The 21,579-nt window shown below is 35.5% G+C and overlaps 2 protein-coding genes across 3 annotated transcripts; one reads left to right on the forward strand and one right to left on the reverse strand.

The window, feature by feature from the left end:
- Positions 1 to 956: 956 nt before the first annotated feature.
- CNGC1 (cyclic nucleotide gated channel 1) lies at positions 957 to 9,549 on the reverse strand. Its single transcript, XM_059589414.2, has 8 exons — positions 9,328 to 9,549; positions 8,612 to 8,746; positions 7,028 to 7,595; positions 6,291 to 6,500; positions 4,955 to 5,253; positions 3,442 to 3,553; positions 2,869 to 3,105; positions 957 to 1,836 (listed from the first exon to the last, which is right to left on the reverse strand). The coding sequence occupies exons 2-8, from the start codon at positions 8,638 to 8,640 to the stop codon at positions 1,141 to 1,143; spliced, it is 2,151 nt and encodes a 716-aa protein (XP_059445397.2). The 5' UTR covers positions 8,641 to 8,746; positions 9,328 to 9,549; the 3' UTR covers positions 957 to 1,140.
- Positions 9,550 to 13,663: 4,114 nt separating this feature from the next.
- On the forward strand, positions 13,664 to 20,445 carry LOC132179396 (Protein phosphatase 2C family protein). Of its 2 annotated transcripts, XM_059592122.2 has the most exons (10): positions 13,664 to 13,925; positions 14,039 to 14,065; positions 14,923 to 15,216; positions 16,105 to 16,232; positions 16,883 to 16,981; positions 17,247 to 17,405; positions 17,927 to 18,013; positions 18,695 to 18,786; positions 19,256 to 19,330; positions 19,984 to 20,445. In XM_059592122.2, exons 3-10 carry the CDS (start codon positions 14,963 to 14,965, stop codon positions 20,140 to 20,142), a joined length of 1,053 nt encoding a protein of 350 aa, XP_059448105.2. In that variant the 5' UTR covers positions 13,664 to 13,925; positions 14,039 to 14,065; positions 14,923 to 14,962; the 3' UTR covers positions 20,143 to 20,445. The 2 variants fall into 2 exon arrangements, with proteins under 2 accessions (XP_059448105.2, XP_088369314.1); XM_088513188.1 differs by lacking the exon at positions 14,923 to 15,216 and having other exon boundaries at positions 13,665 to 13,925.
- Positions 20,446 to 21,579: the final 1,134 nt, after the last annotated feature.

Here is a 21,579-nt window from a genome sequence, read left to right on the forward strand (position 1 = left end):
CAGTCATTTTAAATCATTTTAACTCTTCCTTTCCCATGTGCCCTTTGCAGGGAGATATGTTATTAGCTTGTCCTACTGCCATAAAAATTTTGATAGTTTAAAAGATGAGTTGTAAGACATCTATCCCAAATAATTTAGGATGTAGTGAGCCTCATAACTCTATTCTTTTAAGGAGTTCGAATGGTGAGTCCCATAATTCCTTTTAAGTGGTTGTTGATGGTTCCAAGTAAGGGCTTAGATAAGTTCGTTTTAATATGTGTCATTTTTGTTTCTGTAACTGCTTTGTGTAATCCTTTGAGAGGACCGGGTCACTCATTTGACCCATTTCCTACCTTTTGTAATTATTTTTGCACTGTTTTAGTTTATGTTGAATCTGTTGTTGGAGAGCTCACCCATTTTTCGGTATTAGGATCACCCATTCTTTTTTTTCTTTTTTTTTTTCAGATCAGGAGTGAAAAAGATCCTTACTTGTAATTCTTTTTCTATTCAATTAGGAAAAAAATAAAAAAAAATAAAAACCCGAAAAGCCCCCCAAATATGTGTTATTTTGGATAGCCTAATAACAATAAATCTTAAGAATTCCCTTGAAACAACTAATCCAAAATAAATCAACCAAACAATATAAGTTACTTAACCGCTATATATAGAAAATGGGTGACATGCCCAATATTCTCATTTATACTTAGTTTTATCGTGGTCGGCCAAATTTCGTTGCTTTTTATATTTGAAGTAATTACTTTCTCTAAACTCTTGTATAACTGTCATACAACTGAAATGATATTACAATCTATCTCATCTCAGTTGTATGACAATTATACGAGAATCCATTGCTCTTATATTTAATGTATTTAATGTAGTTTGAAACTTGAGAATCTATACAGGATGACATACAGAATCTATACAGCATAATGTAGTTCGAAACTTCAGAATGACTGAAAAAAAAAAAAAAAAAAAAAAAAAAAAAAAAGGTCATTTCATTCAATATACAGCATAATATACACAGACCTCATACAGCCAATAAATGTGACTTTCTACCATAATGTAATTCCACTACTCTTTTGTGTGTGGAAGAAGAGCAATCTTCTAGTTTCACCCTTAATACAACAAAACCAAGCATGTAAATCTCTTGGGATAGGGCGCCTATTGTTCTTCGGAAGTAAAATCGGGCTCCGCTGGTTTCTGAAGCAATATGGGTGAGATTCTCTCTGGCACTCTCTTCCGGGTATTATTGCGCCGCAATGCGCGAAGTGCGTTAGCAGCAAACCTTGAGGCGTAAATGGTGGCACCTAAACTTGGTGAGCTCCCGCCAGCCTTGGCCAATGCATCTTGCAACCTATTCTCCTCCGCCCGGAGAGACTCTTCAAGCTTCTTCTTACTGTAGCGGCGCCAGGCTGCCTGTATGAAACAAGCTGCCCAAGTCCTCCATTGCTGAGAGTAAAATCTGAAAGTGTGGCGAAGTTGCTTGCTATGAAGCCGCCGGAACTGAGAGGCTACAAACTTCAAGTCATCCGCTTTTAGAGCAAAGGCTTCGACTTCTGTAAGGGCTTGTACAGTTCTTGTTGAGATGGGAAGATTGGATGAGGAGTGGGGATCTAGAGCCCATGTAAGAAGTTCTTCGCCACAGAAGTCACCGGCCTTAAGATATTCAGAGTTGAAGAAGCCCGTTCTTCCACCATTGGTTGTCATGGTCAATAGCTTCCCTCGCATGATGAAGAGCATCTCATCAACTGGGTCTCCCTCCCGAACAATGTAGCTTTTCTCTGTGTAGAGCACTGGCTTAAGAAGATCACACATTGCATCCAACAGTTGTTCATCCATCTTTTCAAACATTGGCACCTTAAATAGATCCAAAATAATTAATGAGAATCAATCCTAGATTTAGCAATTACCGAGAGTGCATAGGAATCCAAATTAATACCAGTCAGCACGATTGGAATTAACAGTGAAGTCTATTTCCAAACAAAGTGCCTATCAATCCAATTACGAAAAAGAACAGGTTTCATATGTCTTAAATCATCAAAGTTTAAGCATGTTGAAGATCTTCAAAAATAATCCTTGAGGCAGGACTGCAGACAGTCTTAACCTGTTCATTTGGCATATTAATCAATTTTGAAATAAGGGTAGCAGTAGGAAGGTGGAGGGGTGATGTCGTTTGACAAAGCTGTCATTTTGACTTCACAAATACCAGGATGCCAATGAGCTTTAGCTCAAATGGTTACTTCCTCCCTTTTGTGGCAAGGTGGAGGGTGAAGTCGTGGATTCATGTCCCACCAGGTGCATGTAACTTATCAATCAATCCCAAAAAAACCGGGATAGCCAATAATCCATCCAATCAGTGCAACTGGCTTAATAACTTCGAAATAATTAATACTATCAAAAATTTCAAGCAGACGAAATTACTAGAATTGTCACACCAATAGCTAAAGATGAGGTCATGATCCTGTTAATGTGAATTAGAGAGTATGAACACCATCTGAATTTGCTAAAGATGTCGGTCATATTTGATGCTTCAATATGGGTATTAATCATGAAGGAATAGACAGGGCCTTTGTCCCACCCATGGATAATCCCTACCTAATAATTGCACATTTGAAAGATGAAATTGCATCTAATACACTTTCTTTTTTGCTCTTATTTAATGTCCTAATAAACCAACAAGTTGAAGTACAGCAACCAAATAACTCCAAAGAGTACCACCCATAGAAATCTCATTACACATTCATTGCAGCCTAGCTGCTCATGCCAGCCTTGGTGCAATTTCAGCAGAATAAATGTGATGAAGAAAATATATTATTTAATGATCAAAGATTCCGTTCTCACTCCCAGCAAGATGATAAAGAAAAAAGTTATAGAGGGGGAGGAACTCACTCTCATGAGCAGCGCCAAACAGAGATGGCGCTTTATGTCCCTTCTCAGGTCCTTGGGAAGATTACGGAGCAGATTCTCTTCATCAACACCTCTAGTTTCTTGCCATTTGTAATGTTCGTATCTCCTAATCCGCTCTCTCAGATCCTCAGGGAGCAAACGGTGTGACATCCACTGTTCTGCATCTCGCCTCTTGACTCTCATCTCCTCCAATCTCGTAGTTGTGGATTGCAAGTACGTCTGCTCAAAACAAGTTGAATTCATCATAACCTAGACTAAAACTAAACAAGTTGAGTTCATCATAACCTAGACTAAAACTGAGATCGATCCCATTAATTAAACCACTCCATAATAGACTTTCATTGAATTTATAAAGTTGTGTATTCTGATATATCAAACAATGCATGACCAAGTGTCAAAAATATAAAAGATCAACTTTGAGGTAGAAATCCTTTAGAATGTAACAGGTGTCCATACAATCAGCTAGTAAGCATCCAACGTAAAATTTTGGAACTCATCATAATGCTCACAAAAATAAATACATGACCAAAAGCTGTGAAGTAAAATTGTACCAACCTGCATGTTCCCGATCAGAAATGAAAACAATACCAAGCCAGAAATTGAAATGAAAACTGCAAAGCAGATTTCCCAGACATAGGTACTTGTTGCAAGATTTTGGCCAAGAGAACTGCACACACACAAAAAAACAAAGGTATACATTATCAGAATAATTTCAGAAGTGAACTGCAATGTGCTCAACATAGAACACATTAAGAATAGACATATCATATGAGGTGACAAAGTCCACACGAAATATAATAAAATGCCTTGGGCTACACATGATAAGACCAGTACATGGGGCTGAAATTACAAGCAACAAGTACCAAGATTCAACAGGCCTCATTTACACCTGAGAATCTAATGAGAATAAGGGAAGCATGGAACACAAAAATTACCAGAAAAGAGAAGGGCCAAAACAAAAGAAGCAACTAAAAACTATCAGACAATAATTCACAAGTGAAGAACAGGGGAAAAAACGCAAGTATAATTATCAACAATAATTTCAGAACTGAACTGCAATGTGCTCAACATAGAATACAGCAAGGATACACATCATAATGAGATGAAAAATTCCACATGAAATACACCACTCGACGTGATAAGAACAATTCTACACATGGGGCTGAAAATGAAAGAAAGAGGAATCAAGATTCAACAGGCCTCATTAACACCTGAAAACCTAATTAGCATATAAGTAACTTTAATGTTCATGTCACAGACAGACAAGGTTCAATCTTTCTTCATGAGATATCATCCCAGTCAGATCCCACATCCTTGCAACCAAACCCACCCCCCCCCCCCCCCCCCCCCCCCACACACACACACACAAAGACAAAAAACGCAAACGCTCAGACCCACCCACTCTTCTTCCAGAAAGGATAGTAAACCCAAACCAACTGATTGGTATCTGGTACAAGAATCATTCTTCCTACAAAACTGGGTAACCTATAAAGATAGCTATTTGCCAATCAGTGCCATGTACCATCTATTTTAATAATCCTATCCTTTTTCATTACTTCCACCCACATCAATTTCAGTCTCCCTCTAACCCATTTTACTTCTCCAACTTAAACCAACTCTCTTTTGCTTCTCCAACTTGCTCACAATTCTTCTTTCCTTTCTCCTGAAAAACATACATTTACACATTTATGAAAAATTTCATATCTGATAATGAAATATCAACTTATTTATAATCATTTATCCCTTCTCATCCAAGCAATCTGATAGAATGTGGATTGAATAAACCAATTAAGTGACCAATAATATATGTCACTCAGCATAAAAGGACATCCAAGAGCCACTAAAAACGTCATCACAATCCAAGCCTGAGTATAAGATAGTTTATGTCTAAACCGCAGCATGTTTACTTGCCACTCTCTGCATATATCCAACAAATGTGCAATGAATGAAATTCAATATGATAAGCACATGAAAAAGCATGTTATGTTATGAACATGCACATACACAAAGCGATATCATTGTTGCAACTGGTGCAGCATAGAGAAAAAAAGATCCTATATAAGCACACCTCAGATTTCGCAGGCCCCACCAAAAACAGTAAAACAACTTCTGTGGAAAATCAGTTGACTCCACTACACCAGAATCAAGAGCATCAAGGAATATTCCAAAATCAAAGAGTGTTGTGTTTGGTGTCTGTACTGGACAAGAACTATTCAGAAAAATGTCCACGCCCTTCATGTCCCCCACAGCTTTACTATCACAAAACAAAGAACCCGGGGTGCATGCAGCAGTATTATTTCCACAGGCATTTTGCCAGCATGTGGTTTCTCGTTCTATGGAGAACAAGTACCAAAAGGCCCCAAGCACCTAATACAACAGCAAACACTTAATTGTCAGAAATATATGCAAAAGAGAGACAATTGAACTTTCATTTACTATATGCTTAATAAGAAAAGAATGCGAATAAAAACGCTTGGGGCTCCTATGGCATTGCCCAACAGTGGTGAACTCTTGGAAGGAAAAGGCCCTGAAGGCCAAAGTTCACATGAAAACAGTGGCAAATACCATTAGTAAATGAACTTAAAGATTCCAAATTGAAAGCCCATCAGGCAGCACTAGCTTTAATACATGGCCATTTCTCTCTATTGACTACTTATGTGTCAGACGCTTTTGAGCACAACATCTGTGTCCAAACCTATCTCAACAGTTGAAAGGTATCTACCCTGATCCATGTAAGGATTGTTCATAAGAAAATTTGAATAATGCCATTTGCTTTAAAACTTCTTAAATATAAGTTCTTTTATTTTTAATTTACTCTCTTTACATATGCTTATATATATATATATATATATATATATATATATATATATATATATTAAGTTGCAGTATCCAACATCCTGCATTCACGTAGAAACACACCATTCATTTCTGTCTCTTAAAAACATAAAAGTTCAAACACATTATCATCCCATGCAAAAACTTCAATCCGACAGGTATTGATTATTCAATGACAAAAATAGGGCAATAAACATGTTAAATCTTTTTTTTAGTTTCATTAACCTATCACCAATATAACCTAATCTACAACTGCTAACAGAAAAACAGGCTTAATAAATACTGATTACATCTTAAAAGGAATACCGCCTATAAGTCAGTGTTAGACCTCTCAAGACTCAAACCAAACACCAGGAAATGATTTGAGCAAATCTAAATTGTTAAGGTCATAAACAGCTTTAGAAGCAAGCAAAGGTGGCACTCAAGGACATCAGACAGGTTTAAAATAACAGTTAATAAATTCAAACCAAGGTGAAGTGAAATTTAGTAAGCAAATATAGTTTAATACCAAAATGATTTCTTTCCTAAATAGTATAGAACAAAAAAAAAAAGCCATTTAATCAACTTACATGGCTGGCAAGCATGTAAAGAAAGAGATTGAATGCAGCTCCAGCCCATGCAGTTTGTGTGAGTATGCCAGAAGTCCTTGTAACTTCCTTATACAATGGATATATTCGAAGAAACCTCGGCACATATTGGAAGAAAACAACAAATTTTAACAAGTTCTTTGTATTCAACGATTTTGAGCCTCTCAAATGCGGAACGATAATTTTAACTGCCTGAACATATCACAAGAAGTTATGAGTCAACAAGTAATTTCAAACCATGCAAAATAATATTACTTTGAGCAAGATTTGGTAAACAGAGAACTATTACAAACAATTCCTGACAGTAGTATTTGTGCAGTTGAAGTGAACCTCCAACTTACTACCACAGGCTTAATCACGAGTGGAGGTCAACATGTGCAATGCACTAATTCTTACACCTACTACAAGAATTTTATATAACCAAAGGTCCAGATAGGAGGACAAATGTAGAAAATTTCAAATGGTCACCAAGTGAAGTGGAATTGCAATAAGTACCCCAAAGATGACCAGGGTAACAGACACAATGACCCAAACCTCCTGTGCAGGGTGAACATATATTTTTGCTTGCTGAAAAACAAGCACTGCTTCATCCCATGTTACTAATAGAGTAATCTACAACAGAAATAAGGCATAGCATAGAATACAATCCCCTTAAAACCAACTCTAAACATAACCCCAAAAAAAGGAAAATCATGGCCTGCAGAAAGTGTTTCACTTACCTGTGGGAGTGGAAGGACTGCAAGGATGTCAATTAGGAAGTATGATGACAGATACCTCATTGCTATTGCCCAAGCATCTTCAACTAAAACACCCCTTCCAAATACACGAGAAGAGGGGGCAATAAAACCAGTACGGAATTGAAAAAAAATATGAAGTATATAAAATATATCTGTGAATGAACGCAAAATAATAGCCGTAATCTCCATCCTACTGTCCAAATCAAGGCACTTCTTTTCATCATTGATCACAGGGACATAAAAGAACAAGGGATCGAGTGAAACTGCAATAACACACGAGAGTACAAATATCTTATTCCACTTTTGAAGGAATGGTCCCTGTGGATCAAGAATTTTCTTCCTTGAACCTGAGCCTTTAGCAGCAGAACTATTAAATGAATAGGATTTAAATGGATTTTTAATCATTTTTATCCTCTCCGAACTAGATTCAAAGCCTCTTTGAATTTTTTCAGAAACCAAGTTTATTGCCGTTCTCATTCTTCCTGGATGCATTCCATAATTTTCAGAATATTGCCCCTCAGTACTTTTCTCTGACTTCCAATCCTGAAATCTGAATGAAACATAGTAAATGTCATAAAAATCAGTTTTATGTCTCTGGGCCCAATTTAAGTGGAACACGAAAAGAGAACCCAAAAATAAAAAGAACATCCAAGTTGCCGATGAAGTCACATAGCATCTCAAGATCAAAGCAAGATGCTAACTATAAGATCCACAACTTTATTGTGTTGGTGGAGCATGATAAGTTGTGTCTCAGCCAGGGGCAGACCCAGGTTTAGGCTTGAGGGTGAAGGTCATAACAATAATATGGAATGAAGTCCTCCCCCCAAAAGTTGATTTCTTCCCCCTGGTGTCATTTCTCTTGGTAACCAGATGGGGTTATTCAATACTTTTTACAAAACAGCAAGTTTTTGACGCATGTTACCCCCTGAAACAGCCCTCCAAAGCCATCCAAAAATCTTTAAACTTATAATGTAGAATGTTCTCTTAGATAATTTAGATGTTTACCTAATAACAGGGCAAGTATATAAATAACAGCTCCCCAAAAAAAAATATTCCTAGCTGCGCCCTGCCCCTGGTCTCAGAGGTAGCATTAATTGGTAGCTGAGGAACAGACGGTGGTGGCAAAGAGGCGCTAGAAGACATGGCAGTATCAACAGTCTAGGAACATTGTTGACATACATGGGAAAGAGATGGTAAGAATAAGTGGAATAGCTGGATGTGGTGGTGTTAACCATGGCTAATGCTCTAAGGTAAAAATATCAAAGGCCGCAGAGATGGTTTTCATAACATAACAGGTGGATATAGAAATAGTAGTAGTGGCTGCGTGATGACGGCTAGGGTATGTTTGTGTGTGACAAAATTAAACTTTTTCCATCCAAAATAGAATTCATTTGGCTTTCACTAAAAATGCGACAATTCACTGTTTAATTTCTGAAAAGTGCTTTCAAGTTGCAATACCAGATTTCAACCAATTTGCTTCCAAATGCAGCACGCTAAAATTGCACCTTAAACTCAAGCATAGCATCACTAAACATTACAAATTTGAATACGCAGAGTTAAACTAACCTCACGAACTTCTCTTGCTGGTAGCTCATGACTATAACTTGATGATAACACAATAATCCAGATGAATAATCAATCTCTGAAAATATTGGTCAACCCAAGAAACTTCTTCATGCACCTTTGATCAATGCCAACCCCCTGATACACAAAAACATTCAAAATAAGAAAAATTTCCATTTCTTCGACTTTAAGCACATACTACACACACTGTGCTCTATAGGAAATAATAATTCAGACAACCAAATGGGTTATAAAATTACTTATGCTCTAAGAAATAACCAAAAGGTAGAATGATACGGATAATTTTGGATTAAAGTGAGAACAACATGGTCCACTTCCAAAGAGTCCAAATTTGCAGATATCCCACTAATATCCACACCAAAGATTTAATTACATGATGATTATCCATAAATAGAGTGGACGAAACTTAAAAGAACGAACTTTTTTAATTCGACTCTATCGGACAAAAAATTAACCAAAAAAATCGAATCCTACATTTCCGGAAGTTTAAATTCCTAACCGTTTATGACTAAACTTCAGAGATTTCCACCAAATATTCTTTAGAAAAAAAATACAAACAAGGAGGGAAAGATTTAAAGAGACTCAGAAATCAAATGGAACTGAAAGACAAATATAAAATAAAATAAAAATCGACAAGTTCGAAGACAATCACTTCTGATTGGGAAAAGAGAACGATGATAGAGAAAAACCAAACACACCGTAGAAGGAGACCGTGAGCGATTAAGCAACCAGGTCGGTCACGTTAAGAGAGAACTCCGGGGGCGATCAATGCCCGAACAGAACTTTTCTGCTTCTTCAAAAAGATAGCACGAGAGAGATAGAGAGAGAGAGGGGAAGTGAAGGTTCGCGGAAATTGGGTAAAGGCACAGGCGGACTGAGAGTCAGTTTTGTGAATTAAAGTTTAAAATTATAGAGACCAGAGAGAGATTGATTGGAGATGAGTCCAATGGGGAACAGTGTAGTTGGTGATGAGGCGATAAAAGTCTTGTGAGTGCGGGGCCTACTTAAGAGAATTTGAAGGTTTTGTAAGGGAATGACTACGGTTGATTTCTGTGCGGTGACTTCGGTAAACGTATTTTTTTTGTTTTTATTATAATTTTTTTTAGGTGCCACTTCTTCCATTAAGGGAAATGTTAGATATTCTTTTAGTATTTTTTTGATATTTTTTTAATTGTGATGCGATTTTTAAAATTACTCTAGATTCAAAGTTAATAATGATAATCTTAAATTCAACGATGATTTTAAAAATCACATCACAATTGAAAGAACATCAAGAAAACATTAGAAGAACACTTACTATTTTCCTTCTATCAATTAATAATATTTTATCACGTCATAACATTCTTAACGGTTTCACCAAATTAGTTTTTTTTTTTTTTTTACTATTTTGTTAGTCAAATCACTAAAAATCACAAACAAAAACACTTTCCCACCAACCTCAACAAAATGGTGATTTTAGTTTGGTGAAAGAATAGTACTCAAGCAAGATTAAGTAATGTTCACTCACCAAATGAATAAAAAATAATAAAAATTGTTTATTTCACTCCTTATTCTTTTAAAAAAGTTTAAAAAGAAAAAAAAAAACAAATCTTTAAAAAATAACATTTAAATGGAACAGTGAAAGTTATTAGTTAAGAAATTGGTAGTTAAAATATAAAACTGTGATTTTTAGTTATTTTAATGAGGCTGCAAGAATGCTCTTAAGTTACATACTACTTATTACAGACTGATGTGATCAGCGTAGTAAATATCACATCAACTTAGGGTTGGCTTTTTTATAAATAAAGAGTAATGTTAGAAATCAGAATTTTATCTCACAATATTGATGCGTCAGTCTTAACCAATTTTTAAGTTTTTTTTAACAATAACTCAAAAATAATTATATAATAAAAATATAATTTATAGCATCGTTCGTTAATAAATATAATAAGCCTTGAGTTGTTAAAAATAATAACAGTTGAAATCAAATGTTGATATTTAGGAAAAAAATATATACGTAATAAAATACTCTATAAATTCTAAGAACTGCCTTCTTTTTAAATTTTTCTTTTTTTTTTTTTCTTTTCATAAATAGAATTTTTGTTTCGTTACTGTGCCTTCGTGAGTACGGCAAAGACTTTAATTGTCTGCCAGATATTACTCACTCTCCTATCTCCTCGTTGACTTCTATGAAAATCGCGCAAGACTTCTGCTTCATTGTCTCTAAAGTCTCCTGCGGTTACTTTTCCGAAAGTGAGTAAGGTTAGGGTGCAAATTACATGTAGAATGTCAAATGTACCTTCTTTCTTTCTTTCTTTCTTTTCATCTTGTCAAATGTACTTACCAAAACAAAAAGGAAAAAAAATAATCCAAAAATTAATAACTAAGAACTTGGATGTTGGATCAATTGCTCTGATCATAGGGATCCATATGAAGGCTGCTTGTGAAGTTGTGCATTAGTAGTTTGGTGATTATATTAGCTACAAATTGATGTAGTATCATAGATAATTTTTAAGGTAAAAATACACTTTGTCCTTTAAACTACCATTATTCTTTCACTTGTACATTCAAATATATATATCTATCAGCGAAAGCTGAAAGAATAGATGAAAATGTAGTCACATGCGAGTCACGTGACTATTTTAGTGTTTTTCTTTTTAGAATTTTTTTTATTTTTACTATAAAAATATCATAATTGCCTCCGTAATAATTATCAAAAAAAAAAACTAAAATTTGAAAACAAATTAAAATTACTTTAAAAAAAAGTTGTTATAAAGGAGTTGAACTCATATATATGGTATATAAATTGTGGCAAATGGTAGGGACTTTGGAATAGGGATGGTGGTGGATGAATGCCTAAATTAATGAGAATGTTATTAAGTGGGTTACCTAATTCTCTTCTTGCAGTGAAGTTACGGCCGGGCACATTCTGTAAAATAATGCTTTTTCTTCTTGCACTTATCAGTAAAATATTTTATTCTGTAAAAGAATAGACAGCTCTATCCAGTGTAGAGCTTTTCTGAGTAGGATACAGATATATGTAATTGATAATAACGCTATCCAACTATATGTCCAAGTGAAGCGAATGCAAACAAATGAAGCTTACAATGTGTTGCAGGTGTCTGTTGGCATGCAATAGCAACATCTCTCGCCCCTATTTAAAATATAAGTCAATTCCGTTCTCGCAAAGTAGCTTTTCTCACTTTGGAAAGAGACAGAGCGAGGTTCCTTGGCCTTTCCTTTCCCTTGATCACTGCCTGCCATAATTAGCCTACCACGGGAATTTCAACGTACGTCTTATGAGGTTCATTACTTTGCCTGCTTCGACGTCATATGTTTGTCGTGTTTGTTGCACAACTTTCTTCGATACTTCCCCTTTTTCACCAATGTGATCACTGTCTATCTCTCTTTTAGGCAATTTTTGGAAAGGTGGAAGGATATTTCATGTATTCAAAGGCTAGCAAACACCAATGAAATGTCCAATTTAGAGTAAATCGTGCATTTCTATATCGCTCACAAACATTTTAGATACATGTACCATTACCTATGCATATATTTCTAAAGGTGTGTGTCTTCTACAGGTAGCCCCAGCATTCCCCGTTAGGTATTTCGTACAGGTAGCAACATTTTTCCAAGTTGTCTCCTTTGTGACTCGGCCACAAAAGCTAAAACTCATTCCTCGTATAAAATTTACAATTAAAAATTAATTTGTAATAATTAAAAATGTGCTCAAAAACTTATATATACATAATTAAGATTATATTTAATTGATCGTTGTAAGATACTTAAACAGTAAACAAACAAAGATGGCAAGATATACGTTGTTCTGGAGCAAGTTTGGCAAAGGAAATATTTGAATGAGACTACCCTTAGATGAAGAAAATTAAACAATTGCGTGAGATTTTAACTTGGGCAAGCGCAAGTCATAAGTGTATATAGTCCAATAACTTGGGCTTAAAATGCTTTGAAAAGTAAGAACAAGAAGATTATTTTATGCAGGTTGGTTTGAAGTGCTGCAGTTTCTTATATTTCGGGGGAGAAGGAATGCTTTTAAAAATTGTATATAACCAATTGCATCAGAGGAGAAGTTGATGTAGAACATCTCTTGGGAAGTTAGATCGAGCTCGAATAATTGCAAAAGGGAGATTCAAGAAGACTGCTGAGAACTTGATCATGATGTGTTCTCTCACGTGAGATTTCAGATAGATACTGATACACATTCTCTTGTATTTTGCATGATGCAGACAGGTTGCTTTTTTTTTGTGTGTGTGTTAATTTTCTAAGTGCGATATGATTTGCCAAAAAGAAACAAGGTTTGTAGGTCATGATCACGTTATAATCCACCATCTCACGCTTTAATTGTATAGTTTATATAACTTTGTAGAGATACCAATATCAAATGCTTATTATCCGAAATGTTGCATTTAATGGTGTGTATGATGTTACGTCATTTAAAATTTTTAAATGATATGACAACATAGTTACTATATGATATTATATACACCACTAAATGTAACAAAATAAAATATTAATTATGAAATAACTACTCTTCATTTCATAATCCTCTTCCCTAGATTAGAAAGGAAAAAAATGTCATAAGATACCACCAATTTTTTTGGTCCGGAAATTTGTAAAAAGGCTCACTTTGCTTTTATTCATTTATTCAACTCTATGCCTATTGCCTAGACTTTACTATTGGAATATTGTAGCTTCGACTGTGTGAGTGTCTCTATACGTGGTTACTGGTTGCAAATTGCAATGGGTCGAAATCATGGGATTTGTTTGGGCCGACGGGCCTCTGACTGGGCCTAACGGACCGTTTAGTAACCGGGGTTCGGGAACTCCGTAGAAGATGTGACATTTTTGTTTTGTTATTAAAAGAATTCGAAGATCTTTATCAAAATAAAAAATAAAAAATAACGTGTGACGTTCTAATTGATGACCTTGAGAACTTACCCTAAGCTACTGTCCCCACATGATAATTTTCCCCAAAGGGTATGCATGAGCATTGCCACGTTGCCACCGCTCTTCGGTGCCAAGCTACAAAAGCCCATCTCTCTCTCTCTCTCTCTCTCTTTCACTTCCACTTCCACTTCGTGATCTCGCTCTCACTCGCATCTCCACCTCTTGAATCTCTCTCTCTCTAGGGTTCAGATTCTCTCTCTATTACTTTCAAGAGAGAGGAAAGTACTATGAAGCACAGTATCGGTGCCTATCAGATTCGGATCCTCTCACTTGCGCCAACTCCAGCTGGATAACTTCAATTCGGTATCTTCGATCTGATCCGACCGTTATCGGAGCTGAGCCTCGAGATTTTGTACGCAAAATCCATTATAATTCGAATGTTTTCATCGAAAATCAATATAATTCAGCTCTTTATTGTATAATTTCAATCGAGTTTCTTAATGTTCCTTTTTTTTTTTTTTGCAGTTCGATGATCCGAGTAGTTAAGAAAGTGTAAGATATTGTTAAATTTTGATGTTTGTTTTTGTTCTTCAATTTTTTTGAATAGTTTTTGTTGTTTTCTGTTTGGTTGCTGAGAAAGCTGGGGGAAATGATAGATAAAAAAGAGAGAAAACGCGCGGTGTTATGTTATGTTATTTTGCTTTTGCATAAACTCAGCTCAATAATGCTAGATGAGGTCGGTTTTAAGCCATACAATTTATTGCATTTCAAAATGGATGAGATTTTCCTTGATATTAAACATATCGTGTTTGAATCAAAGAAACTGTTTTTTGAAGACTTTTGGTCTTATGTGATAATTATTTTGTTGTTTGTATTGCCGTTGTTTTGCTCGAATATGGAAATTTGGATGCTTTTGTTTTATCTTTAATTGAGTGTGTGGATTATGATTGAAACAAATTTAATATTACATTGTGGAGATTTCAGTGTCGTGATAGTTCATTTGATGTTTGTGTTGCTGTTATTTTGCTCAAACAAGAAGCTTTGAGTTGCAAAAATAAAATAAAATAAGAAAATTTGAATATAGTACTTTTTTGATCTTTAATTAAGTGTAGGGTTTGCGTTGGAATGGAATTTAATGTTACATTTGTGGAGATTTCAGTCTCATTTGGTTGTTCATTTGATGTTTGGATTGCTATTATTTGGCTGAAGTGAGAGTTTTTGAATGTATTATTTATCTTCAATTAAGTGCATGAGAATTGGAAGATTAAATTTTTTGATATATTTGCTTTTACTAAAATTTCCAATATTAAAGAATTGCATCTGAGCCCAAAAATATGTCCAGTTTGCATTCAATTATTATTTTTGGAGTTTTGGTATAATAAAGTAGTTCTCATAATGTCATTGGGCAGTGAATAAGAGATCTGGCACTGAAGGCCAGATAGGTTGATTATGCAACGATTGCATAGGAGTGTGACTGTTCAAGTTGGGCATATAGGAGTATTTTCAAAAAGCAAAGTGTGGTTGGGTGATATCCAAAGGAGTTTACATGCAGGTCTTGGCTTAAAGTATTTGTGGAATCGTGAGTTTAGAACAAGTTTAAGGATGATGGTTGATACAAGTGCTACAGAAAAAGGGGTACCCATTGTTGATGTGTTGCCTGAGAAGGACGAAGATGGTGGATTTGCTAGCGGAGGGTGCAAAAGGTTAATATGGGTTTCCTCCTTTATCATATTTGGTTTGTATGTGTTAAATCACAACTTATCCCAAAAGCTTAAGTTTATAGGAATTGGTAAATTTAATCATTTAATCAATACTTTAACACTCTCACTCACGTGTAAGCTTAAACTCCCATTGAATAGGTAAAACCTAACATGTGGAATATTTGATTTAAATGAGAGGTAAATTGATAGAGTTAGGGTTCGAACTCAAGACCTCTTGCTCTAATACCATGCTAAATAACCATTTATCCCAAAATAACCATTTATCCCAAAATAACCATTTAGTTTTCTTGTTGACCTGACCTGTTCATTTCATTTTATTTTATTTTTCCACATGTTTGACTAAATAACGAAATTTTTGTTAGGAAGCCAGGCATTTAGTTGATACAATTTTTCATACTTGTAACTTTTAATGTATAAGAAAAATAGTGGTTTCAACTTAGCACAGAGTTTTTATTTTAGGAATTCATAAGATTTGGAGCCTACCAAGGGGGAAAAAAGAAGCCAAGAATAACTCAGAGAATCTTCAAAGGAACTCTCAATTTATTTGCAAACGATAAGAATCACTTTTAGAATAATCCCATTCACAAGAAGTTAATTGATTTTATTCCTTCTATTCTATTCTAAAAGGAATGAGAAGTATTATATTTTTTTTAATCATATCGGTCTATTTCCGTTTGCTGAATTCATCTTTGCTTTTCTTCCACAAGACTGACTGAACTTGAAGTAAATGGACACAAATGTGTGTGTGCAGTGACAATAGTTATTAATGAATTAAATTTGTCTGAGTGGCTGCATTCTATGCTATCAGTATACTGATACTCGTATTTAGATCAAACTGCACTAATCTCGTGTCTCTTGTCTAATTGACAGTGAAGATGGTAAACTGAGCTGCGGCTATTCAAGTTTTAGAGGAAAGAGAGCAACCATGGAGGATTTTTATGATGTCAAGACATCCAAGGTTGATGGGCAAACAGTCTGTCTGTTTGGAATATTTGATGGTTAGATTTTCTCTGATCATCACTTGTCATAGAGAAATACATAAATTTTTGGGAATTTCCTGTGTAATACATACAGAAGGTGTCCTACGTGGTTCCATGTTAAAGGAAGAATACAAACTGCTACATTTGGGGTTATATTGTTTGAATGTTATCCTATATGCACGTGACCAAGGAAGCAAACTATCAACTAAAGTGACTGTTTTACTATATTGTCTTAAACTGATACATTGGGAATTTATTATCCTTGAACAGGATGCTGGTCCCGGGGAGCAAACCTAGGGTTTTGGGTCACTGTTCTGCTATTTAATGGTTTGCTCCTAGGAATTGCATTTTATAAAAGTTCAGCTAACTCGGACAGTTATTGCTAGTTGAGTAGCCGCAAGTTTAATCTAAAATAGAATCATCCAAAATAGAATCATCCAAGAAGTGGATAGCATATATCTTTTATCATTGCAATTGTCAAACCATGTTGCCATTTGGTCGTAAATCTCAGAGTTTTGCCTTCTTACATATCAACTCTGGACCTGTTTTTTACGTGATCCACTTTCCTGACATTTCACTTGTGGATCATAACTGCCATCTGGAGACTGAAGCCACTTTGTACACAAATAGGATGCAAGTTCTCTAACAAATATGATATGTCCTTACAGGTCATGGTGGTTCTCGTGCAGCTGAATATTTAAAGGAGCATCTCTTTGAAAATCTCATGAAGCACCCACAATTTATACCCAACACCAAATTAGCTATTAGTGCGTTCAAGTACTCGACACTCCATTTTTATGCACTGCTTCTTGTGAAGCAGCAGGGTTATGCGAGTCTTGCATGTCCCTTGTTGTTGGTGTTCTGATGCAGGATCTCACGCTGGTGGAAATGTTTGGCAACAATTTCTGAAGCAAATGGCTTTGAGTCTTTGTCAACACCGGTTCACAAGGAGTGGGGTCCTGCATGGAATGCTTTTCCACATTTTGATGTGGATTTGTGATATTCTTTTTGGTAACTTGGATAAGCTTGCAGGTGAAACATATCGACAGACTGATGCTGATTTTTTGGATTCTGAAAGAGATACATTCCGGGACGATGGTTCTACTGCATCAACAGCCGTATTGGTTGGTAACCATCTATATGTTGCCAATGTTGGAGATTCAAGGGCAGTAATATCTAAGGCTGGCAAAGGTAATACTTGCATCATTCTTCTCCCATTTTAGTTAGAGTTTGAGTTCACACATGAGGGGGAGAGAATATTGATTAAATGATAAAATCAACAATTTTCTATCAACTTAAACTTTTAGGATAAAAGGTGATTTAAATGTATTTATATTAATTTTGTAGGTGGTGGTTGCTTAGACATAAGTTTCTGGATAAAATCATGGTGGAATCAACATGTTGAGCTGAAATTTATTTTGGATATGAGATACTAAGAACTGGATATCTAAGGAATTTTATGTGGTCCCCCAACCTCCAGGGGAAGAGTTAGTTTATCCGAAAAACATTACACTTCATCATCTAATACCCTATCTGCATCACTTAACATGTGTAAATATTTGTCAAAATCTAATAGCAGCCAATTTTCTAGCATTGGTGGTTGAGCTTTAACACATGATTTCTAGCAAATACTCCTGTGAACTGTGCATCTAATCTTAATATCAATAGCAGTGAATGGACTTCTAAAGGTACTGATTTTTCCCTTTTAACAGCAATCCCTCTTTCCGAAGACCATAAACCAAATAGAAGTGATGAGCGGAAGAGAATTGAAAATGCTGGTGGCATTGTAATGTGGGCAGGTAATATTTATTTATGTATAATTGTGTAATTGAAGCAAGGAACTATATATTGGCTGTGATGAGAATTCTTAGTGGTAAAGTATGTGGTGCAACTGATCTACAAAACATGGGTTAATATTTTTGTGGCTCTTGCCTCCGAGTTACTGGTGCAAAGAGTCAGGCTTGTCAAACTAATTGGAGATTTTGGCGAAGTACTTTATCTTTAATGTTAAGAGAGAAGTTGGTTATTTATAAGTGGAAGCTTTTGCAGACTGGATCTCTAGGATCATTCAATTGGCTAATTGTAGAATCTTGGGACTATAAGATATTTCATTATTCTGCTGGGATATGTATTACTGTTACCAAGATATTTGCAATGATTGTCTCCAACCGCTGAAAGTACAGACAGACACAGGTTGATTGTGTTGTCAGGCATGGGAAGTACATGTTCAAGCTATTTTCCTTGCTCGTATTATTCATGCCTCACTATTCGCTACTTCAGCGCTCAAACATATTCTGAATTTCTTTCTTTGAATTCTCTTCTTACATTTCCAGGCTATCCAAAACTTCCAATGGGAAGGACCATGTATTCGGAGACAGAACTCATTTATTTCTTTTATTAGCATTGTGCTATCTATTATGATTAACAACAAAATGAGAACTCCAAATGGCTAAACTTAATCTGTTGTATTGTGTTGTTAGGTACTTGGAGGGTAGGAGGCGTGTTAGCTATGTCTCGTGCTTTTGGTAACCGCATGTTGAAGCAGTTTGTTGTGGCAGATCCTGAGATTCAGGTGATCCTTGAAATAATTTGATTTATCTTGTGAAGTTCCCTTTTGAATAAATTAACTCATTAATTAGTTGCAGAAGATTGAAAGGTAAATCTCCTAGAAAGGAAAACATTCATGATCAAATGTCTGCAACCACCTAACTCACAAAATTTTGGTGTATTAATTTTGGATTTGAGTAAAATTTCTGATATAAAATATTGTAAACCTTTTTCTACATCCTGTATCAACTGCAAACAGCAATGCTTTATTTTAGTATCAACACAGTGCTTGGACTACCTGTTTTCCTTTTGATGCTAGAATGCTACCTGTTATTTATCTGGCAATTCCTCATGTGAGTGAAGGATATGAAAGCTTTCTGTATGCAGTTATCTAGGAAAATCACACTAGAGTTATTTTTATATCATATAGGTCATATGTGCTATTGTTGCCAGTTATAAAAAGTGAATCATACATGCAATCTTTTTTTTTCCAGGAGCAAGAGATAGATGAAGAATTAGAATTGCTTGTGCTGGCAAGTGATGGACTATGGGATGTTGTACCCAATGATGTAAGCCCATGAATCTCCCTCTCTCTCTCTCTCTCTCTCTCAAACGTAAAGGTGAACATGCATGCTCGTACACACTTTGGTGACTGATGATATGGGAAGAGGGTTTGCCGCTTTTGGTAATGACCTTATGGATATCAAATACCTACCTGGCGGTCTTGCCTGTAACTACAATAAACAAAGAATGGCCCTTCCAAATGTTGATTATTTTAGATGTAGACACTGGCAATTTTTTTTTTGAAAGCCTCCTTAAGTTTGTTGGTCTTATCTCATAAGCGGAGATAATCAGAATTTGTTGACGTAGATGCATCAAGCTGTGAATTCCCTATGAAAATCAGGGTACAAGACGCAAGAAACTGAATTGAGGATAGCCATACTTTGTGATACGTGTTGCAATGCCAGCCAATATGGGTCTTTGAATTAGACACTTGATTGGGTGAAATATTATGGAGAGTAATTTATTAAAATATGGATCACTCGTGTGTGTTGACAGAATTCGTTTGTGTTGATAAAGTAGCTTCTTTGGTTGGCTTTAGGTGTTGAAATGTAGTGTGATTGTGTGAGGGAGTCCAATAATTTAATAGAATTTATTCTATTCTTTTTCTTTTTTATTTTTACTATCAGCTTGAAAGTTGACTTGTGCACTGTGTGTTCAGGATGCTGTATCTCTTGCCCGGACTGAAGAAGAACCTGAGGCAGCAGCTCGGAAGTTAACAGAGGCTGCTTTTAATCGTGGCAGTGCAGACAACATAACATGCATTGTGGTGAAATTTCACCATGAAAGAGCAGATCCAGCCAGCCCCGACCATGATTAGAATTTTCTATTGCATGTGTAGATCAATTAATTTTTAGGTAATTAATTATTGAAATCTGCACGTGCATAATGGCTGAATGTGCATATCAACCAAGAGGCAATTTGTTTATTCATTGGGTTTATTTCCATATATGCTTGTGTATTGAAAAACATGGACTTTATGTTCTGTTTATTTAAGTTCTTGTCAGCATTTATGTATGTCGACCTGGCTGTAGAGGCGTTATTTAGGTAGTTTAGTTTCAATAATGAATGCATGATGCTCTCTCTTCTTTTAGAATTTAATAAATACGTTTACGAGTGGTTCTCTATTGTGTGCTACTTAGATTTCTGTTCTGTAACCTTCATTATTTTGTTACAAGGAATTTAGTTGAAAAAAACGATTATGTTATAGGTTCGTTGAGTAAACGGCACTGCTTAGGTCTGTGCTACATTTAGTTGACCAAAGTTGTGGACAGCAAGTGAGATCTGAAAGAATGAGTCGTTGAGCAACTGATAGTTACAAGTTCTGCCAACTACGTGTCACAAGTCGTTGGCAAAAGAAATTTGTGCTTGAAGTTGTTTGGCTCATGTTAAAGTCTTTTACACGTTTAACAAAAAACCTTCTCAAGTACTCGAGAAGATGATGTCAAGTTCTAAAAATGAGTAGTGAGTTACACAATTTTTTTTTTGGTTGAGCAAATTGCATTAATAAAAGAACTATAGGACGGAGTTGGAAACTCTTGACAAAGATTCCAAAACAAACAAAAAAGAAAGTGTTTCAGTAAACATAAAGCAATATGAGAATGGGAAAGTATATGGCTTGGCTCGACATCTTTTTGGCATACAAGTAAGCATGGTGTAAAAAAAACGGTGTTATCGGAATGACGGTTTTTGAGAGAGTCTAGAAGATGAACTGCTTGAAAAGACACTTACGGTGGCCAAAAAACATTAAAAATCACAGTAGAGATAATACTGAGAATGATTAGATTGAAGCTATTGAAGATTATCACTACTTAGATGTCCGGTGAAGAAGATGCCCTACAATTGATGGTCAGGAAACATCAAATCTAGACGAGGAATGCTACACTTTTTCAAACAAAAAAAAAAATCTCTAAAATTTGGTGTCACAATCTTATGAGATACATTTCTCAAAATAATAAATTACAGAAGATTATGACACATCATTTGAGCAAATTTTGGATAAAATTTTGAAAAGTGTTGCATTTCTCTAAATAAAAAAAAAAAAAAAAAGGGAATACTGGCTATGGAAAGGGAGGACAGCACCAGACGAAGGTTTCTCAAAGGAAAGGGAGGAGTTTTCACGAGAAAAGAGTCTTTTAACAGAGAGAAAAGTCCTGGGGCCATGGTTTATGTAAAATCGTGCTTACTAGTCTAACCAAAAATGCGGTAAACGTTGCTTAAGTTAGAAAGCCGGCTAAATGGCTCTCTCAAAGAAGAA

This window comes from Corylus avellana, chromosome 2 (genome assembly GCF_965113065.1).
Source record: "Corylus avellana chromosome 2, dhCorAvel1.hap1.2, whole genome shotgun sequence".
NCBI classification, from domain to species: Eukaryota; Viridiplantae; Streptophyta; class Magnoliopsida; order Fagales; family Betulaceae; genus Corylus; species Corylus avellana.

Bases quoted from the DNA above. Each gene is read 5' to 3' on its own strand.
- CNGC1 (XM_059589414.2), bottom strand. From the start codon at position 8,640: ATGAGCTACCAGCAAGAGAAGTTCGTGAG. The intron at 6,501-7,027 runs GTAAGTGAAACA...TGATATGTTCAG, and splicing joins CAGTCCTTCCACTCCCACAG to GCAGTTAAAATTATCGTTCC. The intron at 1,837-2,868 runs GTGAGTTCCTCC...GATCTATTTAAG, and splicing joins GTTTGGCGCTGCTCATGAGA to GTGCCAATGTTTGAAAAGAT.
- LOC132179396 (XM_059592122.2), top strand. From the start codon at position 14,963: ATGCAACGATTGCATAGGAGTGTGACTGTTCAAGTTGGGCATATAGGA. The intron at 18,014-18,694 runs GTAATATTTATT...TTGTGTTGTTAG, and splicing joins TGGCATTGTAATGTGGGCAG to GTACTTGGAGGGTAGGAGGC. The intron at 19,331-19,983 runs GTAAGCCCATGA...CTGTGTGTTCAG, and splicing joins GGGATGTTGTACCCAATGAT to GATGCTGTATCTCTTGCCCG.